Source organism: Excalfactoria chinensis, chromosome 8, assembly GCF_039878825.1.
Source record: "Excalfactoria chinensis isolate bCotChi1 chromosome 8, bCotChi1.hap2, whole genome shotgun sequence".
Lineage (NCBI taxonomy): Eukaryota > Metazoa > Chordata > Aves > Galliformes > Phasianidae > Excalfactoria > Excalfactoria chinensis.
This window is the reverse complement of record NC_092832.1, coordinates 26,718,567-26,735,776: the sequence shown is the minus strand read 5'-3', so window position 1 is coordinate 26,735,776 and position 17,210 is coordinate 26,718,567. Positions and strand designations below refer to the sequence as shown.

Genomic DNA, 17,210 nt, shown 5'->3' with positions numbered 1-17,210 from the left:
AGAATTTATTGCATTCAGGAATGGCTGTGCTGAGCTAATGGAGGACAAGTTGGTGGAAGTAATCAAGGTCAAGAAGGAGCCATCTAGAAAGAAGCTGAGAAACTGCGTGCAAAACCAGAAGAGAGTCAGCACAGATGAGTGACTGCAATGGAGAAAAAGAATGGTTTGGCTGAAATGATGGAACACAGGAGAGAAAACATCTGGAATGAGTGCTAAAGTGTGGGCAAGAAAGGGAGGCAGGCAGCAGGCAGGCAATGCAGGCAGGCAATAGGCAGGCAATGCGGGCAATAGGCAAATGGCAGGCAGTAGGCAGGCAATGCGGGCAGGCAGCACCCTCCATGCAGCAGCAGAACATCTGCACGTGGCAGACTGCTGTTGGCTGTGTATTTTAAATGGGAGTGAGGGGCTGAAATGAGCAGCTTGCTGGATCGCCAGCCGGGCACCTGCCCTCCCCAGCCCATTTCTGAAACTCTCCCCCTCGCTTATTGCTCCTCTGGTGAACCCCAACAGAAATGGGGGCTGTTTCTCCCCCTGAGTAAGGAACCTGCCAGCACTGAGCCTTCCTCTGAGCGTGTTTATGTGCCCGGAGCTGGACGGTGCCCAGCAAAGCAATCAGTCACGGGGCGAGCAGCCGTCTGCCAGCCCCAGGGAGCGGCTGGGAAAGATGAAGATCACAGGCAGCGGGTGGGAGGAAGTCGTGGGTATCCCCTCAGAGCGGCCAGCCAGCAAATGGCAGCGGAGGTATTAATAACCCAGCGTCAGCACATGGAGCATCTGACCGGGAACATCAGATAGTGGGCAGATATGGGGGGCCTGGTGGCAAGTCATGTGAAGGGCGAGCGAGATAGCAGGGCGCTGGGAGACGCGGCGGGGAACAAAGGGACATGTCAGGCCCTTCTGTTCCTAGCAGAGCCACCTCTAAGCACTCCGTGGCTTTCATCTTCTGCTACTTTAAATGGTCAAGGGAGGCTGCCCAGCAGGCACAGCTACAGAGACGGTGGAGAAAGCAGCGTGTGTCACACTGAGACCTTCTGCACGGCACCCGACGTCAGAGCGGGGATTTATTGCTGGCATTTGCAGGAACACAGCCTGCTCATCATGGCTTCAGCACCTTCCAGAGCACGCTCAGCCCAGGCTGTCAGCTTACTGTCGTAAGACATACCGAGATGCTGCAAGAATGGTTCCCCACGGCTTCATCTAACAATGCCAACTTGCCATGCTGCTAACTAGCTGCACACCGAAACCACTGCAGCGCTGCCCACCTTTATGCTCACACCAGCAGCAGTACAGGCAGAGCCAGGACGACTCCTGTCCCTTCACTTCAATTCAACAAAGCAGTTAATTGCACACAGCAGCTTGTCACAGAGGTAGTGCACAAGCAGTGCCCCTTCCCAGGCTCTTGGACCACCCAAAGGCCTCCCTGAGCACTGGAATCCCCCCGGCACAAAGACTGCTCAACGGCAGCATTCAAGCCCAGAGGAGCTGCCCTCACTCATCACGAGAGCCTGAAATTCTCACTGCAGCCTAAGAAAGAGGAATCACTTGGCACAAATAAGAGCTCTTTTTAAACCACTGATTAAATAGATATTCACAAGACAGAGTACAATGGCTTTGATGGAACCATTGCAACCTATTATATAAATCCTCGCTCATGCCCATGAGAGCTTTCCCTTTTCCTTTTTAATAACAGAAGGGACCATGCAGCCCACGAAGGTGGTTCGGTGGCTCGGAGATGTGGGGCTGCTGTGCTCACCCCGCACCACACATGGCTCCTGCTGGGGATGGCTGCACGGCTTCTCCCCATGGCACAGATTTGCTTACAGGGAACTGCCAGGGCCACCTTAGCATGCAGGTCTGTTGTTTGGCACATAACTTACCCTACCCTGTGCTGTGACACCAATGTCAAACCTGACTGAAGGCAATGCTTTTGTTACAGCTTCGGCAATGTTCTGTGCTTCCTCCTGAGAACAGATTTATTTTATTTTTGATCAGAATCCACCCCTTGACGCCTTCAGTCCAAAACTAATGTTCAATACGGCATCAGCCATCAGCTGGGCTCATTAGCAGGGCTCGCTCTGCCGGCTGGGATACCTGCAGGAGGTGGAGATCTCCACAGCACAGTTCTGGAAGCGCTGTGCAGTGTCACTGCAGCAAAGCAAAAGGGGTCAGCGTGTCCTCCCAGACCCACTCCAAACAATCTGCCGTCTTTACAGATGAAAAGCAGCAGGCAGCTTTTTGTGATGGCAGTGAAACCAGGACGTTCAACACGCGCCCACTTCAGAACTTCCCTCGCAGCTGCCTCTCCATTCAGCTAATATTCCTTCTCTAGGCTTTCGAGGATGCCTTTCCACGCATCCACACCACCACAGACACAGCATCTCCTTTCTTCCAACATCCTCCATGTGTGCCTACCTATGCTGGGCCTGGGGACCCAGCGCACTGCAGCCACAGAGCGGTTGGGTTGGAAGGGACCTCAAAGCCCAGCCAGCTCCAACCCCCATGCGATCCCTGAATGCCCCCCTCATCAGCAGCCTATACCCAGTTTCCAAAGGGGACTGTTCAAGGAAGCTGAGCTCACACTGCTCCCAGTGATGTCAAAGAAACTCATGGAACAAAAAAAAGAACAGCCCCCAGCATGTGAATGCCCACCCAGGGGCAGCTTCCATAATGGAGTTGGCAGCAACCTAGCAGACATCACTGAGTTTGCAGCATCCCACGACCGTGAGCACCACATCCAGCTGTACAAAAATAAAAGCCCAAACCCAGAAAACCAAAGCCTTTAAAAAATGTTTGTTGCTAAAAGGTGACCAAAGAGATACCCCCTACTTGCAGTCATTAGAAGCCGCTTTCTCAGGACAGATTTCTCCCCCCCAGTATTGCCAACACACCGCGCTGTCAGGACGGCATCCAGACACACTTCCTGCTCACACTGAGCTGGGATGAGCGCACCCAGCCCCAGTGGCAGGGCTGCCAGGAGTGGCTCCCATGGCTGGGTTCGGGGCCGGGACATGGAGGAGCACTTCTTGTCTTACTGCCGTCCTCCAGGACAGGTGCCCCCAACAGACCCACATCACCGATGCCTTTGTATCTGCAGGTTACATCTCCACCCAAACCAGCTGCTAAACCACCCTTAGATGCCCCCTCTTATGCTAAGGAAGGGAGACAAGTCAGAGAGAAATGTCAAAATGCAGCACAGAATACAGACTGCAATAAAGTGACGTCTGACGAGTGTTAGAATCACGGACTGACGTAAGGGATGGCACGGCGACGTTTGATTTAGAGCCTTCCAGAGCCTTGACTAATGCCCTTCCTGTAACTTGTGAAATCCTGTGCTGAGTTCACAGCGCAGTTCTGAGGAACAGATCATAAACAGAAGGACTGCACTTATTTCTCCTTCTAAAGAGAGACGAGATCGGAGAGTTCCCCTCTCTGTGGCTTTGCAGCTAAACCTGAGCTCAGACTCAGGGCAGCGCTTGAGCACGGAGGGCTGAGCCACTCCTTCCCCATTTCCTGCTGGTTCCTGCTGGCCCCCACCCTGCAGGCTTTGCTCACTGTAGGAAGCAGCAGCAGAGCAGCTCCCAGCCCAGGGCGGTGGAGGAACCCAGCAGCAGCTTGGTTCTGTGAGGACTCTACCCCAAATCCTTGTTTGTAAGCAGATTGAAGCGGGGAATCACATGCTACGCTGTTGTACAGAGAAGTTTGTACAGTGGCATCCAGAAAGCTGCCTGCTTCACTGATAAGGGAAAACAATACATAAGCCAAGTAGGATTTCATCTCTTCGTTCTTGCATTAAGTCACTCCGAGGTCTTAATTTTAAAACACAGAAGCGTTCTGAGAATGTTTTGTAATTACAAACCAATCAGAAAAACCATCCAGGAGGAATAATTACATAACTTGCAGCTGAACTCGGAGCCGAGCAGAACTCGCAGCCCAGAGAGCGGCAATAAATAGCTCCTGGTATCATCGCTGCTGCTGCGGCCGATGACTCACCGCTGTCACTGGGATCCCATCCCAGAATAGTCACGCTGCTTTGTGCGCTGCATGCAGAATTAGCCACGAGGGACCCACTATTAAACGAAACAGACTCGGGGTTTCAGGATTCATGTTGGTCATATCATAAAAACAAAAGCTGCTCGGTGTTTTATGGGAGCGCGTCTCCCCTCTGCCAGGAGAAGCGGCACCTGCACACCGAGCACAGCCTTTGGGTAGCAGCCTGCACCAGCACGCCGCCCATGGTGCTGCTCCCACCTGCTGCCTGCACACACATACTGATGCTCCCAGCAAGACCTGAGCACAGCATCTGATGCAGCTCATGGAGCAGACAGGGGTCACCTGCTTATGGCAGACGTGAGAGCTACGGCTGAACTAAAACCAACTGTGCGCCAGCTTGGCAGAGCCCAAGTCAGGTGTGCGACAAGCAGATGGAGAAGCTGAAATGTTTTGCTACTGCAGGAGGCTGAGAGCCTCAAGAAACCCACAGCAAACAGCCACGGTTTGCTCTACAAATACATACATGCTGGTATGCGGCACAGGGTGGGTTTGTGCTTCTGTGCCGCACCTCAGCAGGGTCCATTTGGGTCTCTGGGGACACCCACAGGGCTGCCACTCTGCAGGGACCCCTGACCCCAATCCTCCCCTTTTGTACCACGCACATCTCTGACCACAGACATCCCTCATCTCACAAAGTGCTTAATGGAAAGAACAGCAGGGCCGCGGAAGTTCACTTCTCAGCTGAAATTCTCCTCTCCTCCTGCACTGGAAAATGAACCACACTTACAAGTGACGTCACTTTCTTACATTTTTTCCACGTCAAATTCACTGCCCGTTCCCACAAAGTGTTCTCAGCGCTGTCTGAACAGCACAGGGAAGCAGTCAGCAGCCCACCAGCAGCCCTCAGCCTCCTGCAGACAGCCCCTGCCCCAGGTGCCCCTCTGTGCCCACACCCCTGGATCCCCCTGGCTCCCAACCCCATTCACCAGCCCTTGGCCTCGCTGCGTGCTGCTGCTCTTTAGCTCTGAGATGCCCTCAGCTCATCCCAGCTGTGGTCACACCGCTCTCTGTTGGCATTCCCTCCCTGGCTCCTTCACAGCACTATGGATTCCCAAAGAGCCCCCGGTACCCTCTGTGTCCCTCCGCCATGCGATCCCAACGTCGTTGTTTATCCCCTGCTTCTCTTTCCTTAATGGCTTGGCAGCACTTCCTGCTTTAGCGGCATCTCGTCATTTAATTAGCACGCTGTTTGTTTCATTCTTCAGATCATTAACAAAAAGGTTAAATAAAACCATATGCAGCACAGCACCAACCGAGAACCTTCCCCGCGGATGGCAGCCGAGTGAACTGTGTTGAGCTCTGAATTTTTTTTACTTTTTTCTTCTTTCTGTCTTTTCCTCCTGCAGAGAGATATTCCAAACCCACCCACCACCAACGCTGCCCTTTGCTCGTGCTTGTGCCAGCCCAGCCGCAGGCAGCAGGGAGCACTGGGGCTCATGCAGGTGGCACAGGCAGGCACGGGAAGTGGGGAGCATCCTCCTGATTGGCTTTTCAGGCCGACAGATCTTAATCACTTTCACTACACGTGCTGTGTTTGCACTTTTTTTACCCCCCTGCTTTTTCTACACCTGCAAAGTGCTTTGCTTAAATCACACAGTCACTGAGGTGAGAAAAGACTTCTGAGATCCCCAAGTCCAGCCCCAACCCACCTGCACTGTGTCACCACACACGGCACTGTGTGCTGCAGGTCGGCACAGCCTCCAGCTGCTGGGACAGAAACACTCCTAGAGAAAACTTCCAGGAAGACCGAGGGAAGATGGGATTCATTCCCCGCTGGATGGCCAGTGTGGGGGCACAGCATGCAGCACTTCATTCACTGCACTGTGCTGAGAAGCTGCAAGCAGCAGCAGCTCTCTGGACAGCCCAGGGGCAGCTGCTGAGGGCCTCTCACACCTGCAGCACAGCACGAGCTTTGTGCCAGTCGTTCAGCAAACAGAATCAGAAAGAAAAGGGAAACGCATCGCCCTCCAGCACAGAGCCTGGGTGATGTTCCAGAGCTCCAGCAAGCAGCACAGCATCAGCAGCTCCGCTGTTTGCTGTCACACCAACATGGACATGGCAGGAGCATGCACTGCTGTCCCTGCAAAGCTCTGGGTTCTGTTTCCACCCCTATCTTTTAGCAGGCTCAGGAATGCAGATTCTTGTTTCTCGGGCTTTATCGGATTTCCTGCACAAACCTCCTTCTGCAGAGTTAATAACGGGGAGAACCATTTCTCACAGCTACAGGTGCTCAGAAGGGAAATGCTGGGCCCTTCTCTGCTGTGGTGAGCAACGCCACGGAAAGAGCGGGCTTGGAATCTGCACTGGCTGGCACGGATCTGTAATTAACGGTCATGCTAATTACCCCTCTGCTCGTAAAAGGCATCGCCTCCTGTTGCATTCACACCGGGCTGCTCTTTGGCATCTCTGTAGTCTGTCCAGTTTACCACAGGTGATCAATCCTGCTTATTATAGCTGCACTTTTACTTGATTAAATACCAACTATGTAAGGGATATGGAAATAGAAAGGCCACAGCGTGATGGGAGAGAATGCAGCCATGTTCCCAAGGCCCATGCTGTCCAAGGACACCGCAGGGGCTTCTCAGAAATGCCACTCCTGTACCACAAAGCTCCTGCTTGTGCCTTTACAATCCCTTCACTACAGTGCTCCTGCTTCCCTTAAAACACAGAAAGGAAAAAGGAGTGCTTAAAACGAGATGAGAAGAGAATGAAGAGAAGGATCCCAAAAATCAGCAGAAAACCAGCAGCCTGACCTATCTGTGCCTTCCTGCCCTCGTTTTGTTCCAGTTGAGTCCTGCAGCCACCACCCCAGTCTGACAGCCCACACCATACTGGTGACAGCCCACACCATACTGGTGTGACACCAGTGTGCAGAATGGGAGCACATCATGGCACTAAGCACCCTGTCGAGCTGCCCTAGCTGCCTTGGCCTAAATTCCAGCCTCCCCTTGCAAGGCTCAACCTGCTGCCCCAGAACCATCACAGGATCACTGATGTTGGAAGAGACCTCTAAGATGACCATGTCCAACCATCGACCCATTGCCACTATGCCCACTGACCACATCACCGTTACACCACCACACACTCCCAGGGCAATGCGGACCACCAACCTTCAGCTGCCATCTCCATGGGAGGGGGGAAGAATCAGCAGAGCCCTGTGGGGCAGAACAGCCACTGAACACTGCAACAAGGAGCTGGAGAGATGGGAACAGGGACTTTGTACTCATTACAGGTACATACGTGGTCACATGCATATGGGAGCTTGGCTCAAAGGAGCATCCCACCAGAAGAGAGAGACTGTTTCACTTGGAGCCTGGGGAACATGGTCGGCAGCAATGGAGACAGCTCTGGGATGACGGGCAGCCCCGCAGAACCCTTCCCCCAGGCTTTCAAACAGCAAAGGCACACGCTTGTCTCTCCTTGCATCGCTCAGAGCCAATTAAATCACAATTATCTCATTGTTAAAGATCACGCTTCAGCCAGGCATTGTCTTCGCAGAGGACACATTCTAACAGTGCGTTCTTTGTGCTTCCTACAGCCATTTGTGAGCCTAAGAAAAATATTTGACTTTCTCTTTCTAAACTCTGCCTACGGATTTCTGATCTACTCCTCACAAACACAATGTGCACAGAACTCAGTTCTTGGTTGAGGATCTCACCTTTCCATTGGAGGTCATACCTATGGGCATCCAGAGAAGCAGGCATCCAACAGGAGAAGTGGTCTCTCCATCAATGGACAGGGCTAACCCAGGCAGTACTGAAGGCTCTGAGCCCAGCCAGCCCCCTGCATCTCACTGGGATGGGCAGACAGGAGCAGCATGAAATTGGAAATTGGAGCAGGCAAAACAGAAGGAGATGCTGAACATTTCCAACCTTAACACTACTGTTTTTCATGACCTCCCCACAACACAGAGCAGTCGCTCACTCCCTTGCATGCCCACCTGTTAGCAAATGGCCATTGGGTTTTAAAGACTCGGAGCCTTGCTACTTTATTAATACACGTAAGTAATGAGCTATAGCTTCATCAAAGAGCCTGAAGCAGAGGGGACAGTAGATGAACTGATTTTTGGCAACGACATGAATAGTGAGAAATTATCCCAAGTAAGAACAGGATATGTTGGTAATGAAGACTACAAATATCATCCCTGAATCTCCAGCGTGCCAAATTCTCCATGTGCCCTATACTGTCACAGGGTGCTACAGAGGCAACACAGACTACTCTGCAGTGTAAGGACACACAGATCACAGCACTCACCAACTTCACAACTCACCTCCAAAACCAGAACCTTGGCTACAAAAGCAAAGTGTGCTGGGGAGCAGAATGCGGGGCAAAGTGCAGCCCTGGGAGCACAGCCCCAGCCTCCTCATGCCCACCACCACCAAATCAGGTTGCCCAAGGAGGCTGTGGATGCCCCATCCCTGCAGGCATTCAAGGCCAGGCTGGATGTGGCTCTGGGCAGCCTGGGCTGCTGGTTGGTGACCCTGCACACAGCAGGGGGTTGGAGCTGGATGAGCACTGTGGGCCTTTGCAACCCAGGTTGTTCTGTGATTCTACAAGATCGGGGTGTCAGCACTGAGAGAGCTGAAGGAAACACTCAGTGAGCAGCGCAGAGATGCTCAACTCGGGGAAGGTGTGTGTGCAGCCAACACCTCCGCTCAGCACACTCAGAACTGCACAATTCCCAACGCACGGCTGCACGCTCCCCAGTGCAGAGCTGCACACTTCTGAGCCCTCCTGCCCACCAGAACTGCCTGATCCGGGCAGAACAGAACAAGAAACACTCACCAAATCCACGAATGACGGCGACTACGTGCAATGTTAACATTCAACATCTTCCACGCTGGTGTTCCTCCTCTTGTCTCCTGGGTGCGCTCAGCACATTCCGCGCTCGCCCCCAGCTCCCCTCGTGCTGAAGTTGTATCAGCGGCACGCAGATACCTCCACGAGTTTTTATTCTTTCTGATTACATGTCAACTCCCATTTCAGGGTGGATGTCACTTCGTACGCGAATACAAACGACCTGGCAATCAGACCGTGAGGGTGCTGCGGAACAGCCTCTCCAGACTCCCATAGTTCTTCATCTCTATCTCTATCAGAAGAAAAAAGATCTATTTCTGGCAGAACCCAAACTGCAGCTTCCTGCTCTCATTTGTATCATCCCTTCCAGTGACACTGACACAGAGGGGAAAAAGAAAGCAGCAGCGGGTGTTCTCCAAACTCCAGAGCCATCCCTGCATTCCTGTTTATCCTCCCCAGGTCACACTCATCGCTCACTCAGCCGCCGCTGAGCCCAAGTTTCCGACGCTCCCATCTCCGTGACAAGTCGAGGGATCGCTCCTCTGTGACAAAGGCCTGGGTTAGCAATGGCATCAAAGGGCGAGCCCCGAGGACGGCCCTTGGCACAGGCAGCAGCACGCTCCGCTTCGCTCCGTCACTCGGGGATGTGTCTGTGCTCAGAGCGGAGCCCCGCTCCCTGCATCTGCTTCTAGGAAAACGCTCCTAGCAGGTACGTCTGCAGCCGCATCCCGAGGCTTTGAGCAAGAGCAGATCTTTGAGTCTCTGCGTAAAATGGAATTTTACAGGATTGACACTGAAGCTCCGCTGCTGAGCATCCGGCTCGCGGTGCCAGGCGCTGCTGGGGACGTGAGCAGTGACGGCCCTGGTGTGCAGGGCGCAGGGCAGAGGGGACGCGGGGGGTAGGGGAGGGCTGGGGAGTGCCGGGTAGCTGGGGAAGGTGCTCTGCCAGGCGGGCGGCACGCTGCCTGCAGGGCGGGCAGCACCGAGGGATGCACAGCACATCCCCTTACAGGATCTCCCCCAATGGGAGTCTCGAGGCATTTCCCTCCGACATCCCCAAGGAAGGGTCCTCGCCGTGAGCAGCAATGGGTGTGAGCAGCAATGGGTGCGGCACAGCTTGCAGGCACCGTGTCCCAAGTGGTGGGTCACAACCCCCTGTGTGTTCTGAGCCTATTCTAACCATGCTCCATCCATCACAAACACACCGATCACCTCACACGTTGAAAGCGCTGCAGAGGTTTGATGAACCAACCACAGCCGTGGGGCAGCCTGAAATCTAATCTACCATTAAATAAGAGAAATGCAGCCCACTTAAAGAGCTGAACCCAAGCTGGGGCTGTTCCCAGCATTCACGTCAGCGCTGTGGGGCTTTGGGGCCCAACAGCTACGTTATAAATAACACGCAGTAACGCCTCTGGTGAGATTTCAGATCCTGCCAGACTCCAGCCCACCACGCTGGCCTGCAGCATGACTCCCACTGCTTCTGGAAGAAAGACAAGATGAATTCACTGCTCATTTGGTGGCAGAAGTTCCCACGTGCTGTTTTTCTATCCCACCACACTGAGCTGCTGCATCTTCCATCCCTGCTCCCATTTTTATGGCACCTCACGTCACATTTCCTTAACCGTCTCCAATGCGATGTGGATAATTCCACTGTGCCCCTGGAATGCTGGCCTAGAGCACCCCAGGGTGCACACAGCAGGGGGTTGGAACTGGATGAGCATTATGAGCCTTTGCAACCCAGGCCATTCTGTGGTTCTATGACCTCAGCCCATGGCACCCAGGGCCAGGCAGCCCCAGCTCAGTGCTTGGCTGGCTGCTGCACGCCTCACCTGCTGCACAGAGGTAGGTGTGAAGAACATAATTGCCTCTTTAAGGTAGGTCATAATATTATGACTTCTTACCCTCAACGCATTCTTTTTGTCTCTTTTTGTCTGCAACCCTTTAAGCTGTAGTTTTCAAGAGCATTAGCTCTCCTAGCTGCTTGAGTGCAGGAGGGGTATTTTTACCTTACAGCAGTCTGTGTTAAAACAAGCAGACGCCAATTTGGGAGTGCACTACTTAAGGAGCTATTTCCTGACAGCAGACAAGGGAACACGGCACTTTCCTCCAGCACTCAGATTGCTCCTTTCTGCTCCCTTCCACACTGTGAGCTCCCATCATGCTCTCACTTTCCTTGGAGTACAAGTTCATCTGCATGAAAATACTTTAAAATATTTTCTATTTTCACTTGACTTCATGACAGGGGAAAAAAAATAAATGCCTAGCAGAGTTTGCTATCGCCAGTGAAATCACAGATCCACAGAGCCATTCAGGATGGAAAAGCCCTCTCAGCTCCCCCAGCCCACCTCCACACACCGGCTGCCCACCTCCCGCAGTGCCTCATCCCCACAGCTCTGAACGCCCCCAGGGATGTGAGCCCACCCCTGTGCAGCTGTGCAGTGCTGAGCGCTCTTTGCAGCAGAGATGTCCCCCAGCACCCAGCCTGCCCCTGCCCTGGCACAGCGTGAGGCCGTCACCTCTCGTCCCATCGCTGTTCCATGGCAGCAGATGCCGACCCTCCTGGCCCCCAATTCCTGCCAGAAGTCCAGTTCTGTATGTTATGATCCCTGCCTTTGTACTGTCACTCTGAGGAAGATAATACAATATCTTGAACTTCAAACAGCAGCGAATCTTCAGTTTCTCTGACCCCTTCTGAATCTGATTCCAGACACTGAGTTATCAACGTTAGGATTTTGTTGAATAACTCATCTCCTCAGAGTACTGAAAGTTCCCTTTCAATGAGACATGTTCTTAACAAAGAAGTATCTCATGTTGACAATGGCATGTTTCTCATATTGAAATCACCCTCATGGAACTTCCAGCAGCGGGATAATACACACATCCCTACCTAATTCGTCCAAGCCAGAAGACTTTGGAGCACTGATTTTGTGCAAAATTAGAACAATAATTCTTAAATGCTTTGCAAACACGGTGAATGTACCATCGCTATACCAGAGCACAATGCACCATGAAACACACACAGAACTTAGAGTTATGTTCAGAGAGGAAATGCACTTGCTCTGAAGAACCATGCACCCAAGGATGGCACACCAGAACAGGTTGCCCAAGGAGGCTGTGGATGCCCCATCCCTGCAGGCATTCAAGGCCAGGCTGGATGTGGCTCTGGGCAGCCTGGGCTGCTGGTTGGAGACCCTGCACACAGCAGGGGGTTGGAGCTGGATGAGCACTGTGGGCCTTTTCAGCCCAGGCTGTTCTATGATTCTTATGGACTGTGTGCAGGTGGAACAAGACCGCGTGCAGGTCGTGTTCCATAGGGCTGATGCAGACACTGCATGCAGGTTACTGAACACATCCCCGGAGGTCGGAGCCCCAAACCACAACTCCTCCCCCTGCACCAGGGATGGGGTGATGGCAGTCAGCTCTGCAGAAAGCCAAACAACTACCTGAAGAAGCACAGGGGAAAGGACTGCTTACAGCCACTGCCATTTCTGCCTTCTGAGCTATCGGCTGAGTTGACCCCGACTTGAGGAAGGCACACACAGAACTTGAGGGGATATCTCCTTTTGCTGCCAAGCAGAGCACTTTCCAGGTCAGAGCCAACCCTGCAGGCTACGCACCAGCACCCTCAGCAGCCCAGCAGGCAGATGGCACTGAACACACTTTATGTAACACAGCAGCATAAGAAGCTTGCCCAGGTAACACAGCCTCTGCCGTCATTAGCAGCAGTGGGAAAGCATCAGGGACACACAGCCCTGGGCAGTGGCAGTGTGCTGCAGCCCCTGCACGCCTCTCCCTGCACATCCCGCTCCACATTTAAAGTCCCAAAGCATTGCTCTGCCAAAACGCAATGCCTGAGCTGTGCCAAAGGAGTTTCCTTATCAACCCACTATGAAGACTAACAGCAACGTGCAAATGTAGAGCTGTAACACAGAAGAACAGGTGTATTCTTTTAGCCATGAAGGGAGCTTCCATCACACTCCTATTACTGCAGAAGCGTGTGCAATGCACAAACAGAAGAAACACCACTGAAGCACGCTGACAAACTCCAGCAGTGATGCCAGCGTTGGTGCTCTGCCACTGCTGCTCCCCAGCACCCCCCAGCAGCAACGTGGGGACGGCAGCAGCAGGCTGGGCTGCTGGAGATGAGCTGTGGAGCTGCTGCAGTTACCCTGTGCTGCTTGCAGCTCCTGGGAGCCTGCTTATGGAATTTTCTGTCAGGAAACGTTTTATGCGACGAAAGTGCAATGCATTTGTTTCCTTGGAAACAAACCCTTTCAACCTCCGTCGCGCAGAATCTTAAGCAAAAGAAAAGTCTGTAATTAGGCGCAAGGTCTAGCTGCTCTAAGCCAGCAAGATGTTAAATCACAACTATTTTATTAGCAATAGAACACAATGAAAATGCACTTATCTCAATTATGGGAGTAATAAGTCTTCACATCAGCCAAAACAATAAATCCACCGAACCGCGCTGAGAAATATAATTACTTGCTCATTTAACAGAATTCAGTAGGCTTTGATTGAGCTCTGCTGTGCGCCGGGCTGAACGGAAAACCTCCAAGTGACAAACAACGACGGAACAATAAGTAACACTTCCTCATTCAGGAGACTTCACAGCCCTGAACTGCCACCCAAGCACTGCTGCTGCACCCGCTGTAACCACGCAGCCACAAGGACGGATGCTGCCACCGAGTGTTACAGTCAAATCAGCTGAAAAGGTAATCGTGGAATCACAGAAAGGATTCTAAAAAGAAACCGGGGTTGGAAAAGACCCCCAGCATCACCCAGCCCAACCGCCCACCTACCACCTGTATTTCCCAATGAACCACGGCCCGCAGTGCCACATCGACGCCTTCCTTCAACACCCCCAGGCTGGTGACTCCCTGCTCCCTGGGCAGCCCATTCCAGTGCCTGTCCACTCTTTGGAGAGGCAACCTTCAGCAGTATCCAACCTGGAGCAGACACATCATTCGTAATGAGGTATTAAATCCCACTATGAAGTTAGTACTGTTCCTACAAGGAAGTTTGAAAGGATTATCACTTTCTTTAACTCTGGAGCTTTCTATCATTCTATAATTCCAGCTCTGACTTCATGCATTACAAAGCCCATTTTACCATGCACTGAGCAGAGTATAACACATTACTTCTGTCAATTTCTACTGCCAGGCTCCGGGGGGAGCAGATAAATACTGGCAAGGTAGACGAAGGCAAAGCCCCGTGTTCTGCACACAGGCTGTGCCCGGCAGCGCCAGCAGCTCTCAGTGCCTGGCTTCTGTTGGCCATTCTCTGGAGAGTCTCTCACTTCTGATAGATTTTCCTTTCCCTCGTGTCAATGTTTTAGAACGAGAAGGATTTATTCTATGACCATCGTGTCTGATTGAATGCCGCACGGCGGGGCTTTTTCCACAGTGAGGTGATTTGCAATGAAAGGAAGTGTTGGGACACGTCTGAGCTGGATCAGTTGGGCAAACAAAGGTAAATAAATCACGGGGAAGGGAATTTTCTTCCCACTCGCCCACTGGAAATCTGCTAAACCCAGTCACCAACTGACACGTGGGCTGGCCTCTCACTGCTCACCAAGGCTGGGAGAGCTGGAAGGCCACCAACATGGGGCCTCCTTGGATGGGCTCATCTTTGGGTTTCTCCTGACCTGGCAATCCAATGACAGGTCAGGGACAGCACAGAATCCAAACCACTGCTTCCTTTCACACCCCCAGCCCCCACATTTGAGGCCTGGGGACCGATAGCACCAAGTGCCCATGAACCAGAAGATCACAGAATCACAGAATTGCTTGGTAAAGACCTCCAAGATCACCAGGTCCATCCTCAATGCAGCCACACCACTCTAACAACCTAGAAGATGTTCTGCACCAACACCTGGCTGCTCCCCAGTGGCTTCCACAGCCCACAGTGATACCAGTCTTACGCTCTGACCTCTGTAAGATGGCACCAGACAATGTGACCAAAGCACTAAATGAGGCAATGCACCCTCTGGGAGCATGATGTCTTTTTTATATCCTGACACCCAACCTGCACACAGTGCTCAAGGTGAGGCACCATGCAGAGTACCGCAGTGTTGCTTGCTGAGAACAGAGGGGTCGGCTATTTCTTATCTCCTTAATCCTGTTCTTTGTGGCTTTTTCACTCCTCCAATCTCTAGGGTATATGGGATCCTGCTCTGCAATGTTCTGGGCCACACAGAAGGCAGAACACACTCTGTCATCCATACCCAGTCAAGTGGAGGGCTATAGGGACCTGAGAACCATCCCTCATCTGGAGCACAAGGAGCCAGACCAGCCCACGTCACAGCAGCTCCCGTTGCTGAGGTTGCTGTGCTATACTGCGCAGGCAATGAGCATCCTGGCCTGTGGTCAATCAAAATCCCCACCAACATCTCAGACGTGAATTAAAACCTGCAAGGCTTCAAAACATAAAACCAGCATTCACGGAGGTGAGCGGTCTGTTATAAGCTGTGTTTGTTCTCGAGATGTGAAGAATGGAAACTTGGCCACAAGCTGACGTTTCTCAAAGCCTGTCGTGCGAGAAGCACATCTGGAACGTATCAGTCTTCCACATTGCTCCATTTGGACATAAACAGGGGATGAAATGGATTCTAGACCAGTGAACCATAGATTAGTTTCATTTGAAGAGCAACTGAAAGCTGTTATGTCTGATATTGGCTGAAAATTGCATCTAGTTAATAGAATCAGACACAAAGGAGGTGGATGTCATTTCTGCTAAAGCAAACAGTTACATGCAGATGAAGGCTTGCCTCATTGCCCAGACAGGGGTCCCACTGAGCAGCACGCCAGTGTTTAACCCCTCCTGTATCAGAGGGAAGGACCTGAGTGCCTTCACCTTCCAGGAGAGCTCTTCAGAACACCTGGAGACCTCTCCTGGAAGAGCTGTAAGCTGGAGGCTGGCATAGCAACAGTGGCCGATGGAGGGCAACCACAAAGCTCTTTGCTAACCAGTAATTCAGCACAGCTGGGTACGTTGCTCCAACACCCCCACCAGCTGAATGGGGCACACAGGGTCTGTGGAAATAGCTGTTAATATCCCAGGTTCATTTAGAGTATCACTTGCACAAAACAGACCCTTCCACGCTGTACTCGCACTCATCATTTTGAAGCCCTATTTTCCCTAATTGCCCGGGTAGTTAGTTAGGAAGTCCATTAGGAATTCATTACAAATTTCACAAGGCTAAAGATTAAGCATATACCGAATGCTGCCAAACTGCAGCGCTCTGATACTGAAACATAATACGAACATTGAAACAGTATCGAAGGACAGATCCAGAAAAGCAGCAAAGGGGGAAGAACCAACCCCAAGAAAACCATCCATACGAAGCTGCCAACATGCAGCGACCCGTTCACCACCGAGCTCATCCATTCAGCTAACGTGACATTTTGCATCCATCCTGAACCACCACCACCTGCCTGAGCAGCAGCCCGAGCTCCCAGCCCAGCCTGGGTTGGCTCCCCCCACTCCCCAGCTCTCTGCAGGCATGGCTCTGCACATGGGGAAGCAGCCCCACAAAGCCATGGCCAAGCTGTGGGGCGGACACACCAACCCCTTGCAAGATGATTTAAGTCACACCTCGAAAACATCTTTAGTCGACCGAATGCAGCAACAAATGGCAACTCCTATTTTTTTGTTGTTTGTGGTGAATTATTGGCACCGCCGTTCATTATTTCAAACACGAGCTAATAAAAAAAACATGAAAATCACATACTGGGAAAGCATCAAAATGACAGCAGCAACAAACATGTAACTTTAAAATTAGAATCTACTCTTTGTAACAAAGCAGAGGTCTTTTTCATTACAGCAAAGTAATATGTAAACTACTAATTTAATGTGCGCTGGAAGGTGTGGGATAAAATAAGAATTAAACAGTGCTTTCATACCTGCAATAAGCTTTACATGATACAGACGAGCACAGCCGTAAGATGCAGAATGCCTGGCATTGCATGAGGAGGTGAGCTGATGGAAGGTGAGGGTGGGTCTGCCTCAGTACAGCTCATGTCCTCACTGGGCCGCGCAGAGCCAGCACCAAACAGCTGGTCTGGATGGGAGATTCAGCAGGGAGGATGCTGATATTGGTTGAGACAGTTGGAGCAGAAATGATGGAGGAGTCACAGGCTTTAAGGGCTCTCCCCATCTCCATTTGACCTGACCTCACCAGGAGAGGTGCTCTTCAAGTAGGGCACAACCCCACCAGCCAACCTGTTTAGCTGGGTGCAGGTCAGGGATCGGAGTGACAGACCTCCAAGAGCAATGGCCACTTCTGTCCAACACACCACGAGGAGCAATGGCACATCACCTCGTCAGCGTGTAGATGTGGCACTGAGGGACACGGCTTA

At 52.1% G+C, this 17,210-nt stretch overlaps 1 protein-coding gene across 5 annotated transcripts in view; it reads right to left on the bottom strand.

The window, feature by feature from the left end:
* Window positions 1–17,210, bottom strand: part of PDE4B (phosphodiesterase 4B) — a 132,667-nt gene that overhangs the window by 47,251 nt on the left and 68,206 nt on the right. Inside the window, exon 1 of one of the 5 annotated variants that reach the window (XM_072342562.1) lies at window positions 8,836–9,845. The exons of the other annotated variants lie outside the window; for them this stretch is intronic. Coding sequence (XP_072198663.1) covers window positions 8,836–8,882 — 47 coding nt within the window. The 5' untranslated portion in view covers window positions 8,883–9,845. Of the gene's footprint in view, window positions 1–8,835; window positions 9,846–17,210 lie in introns of those variants that run through there. 5 annotated transcript variants of the gene reach the window in all.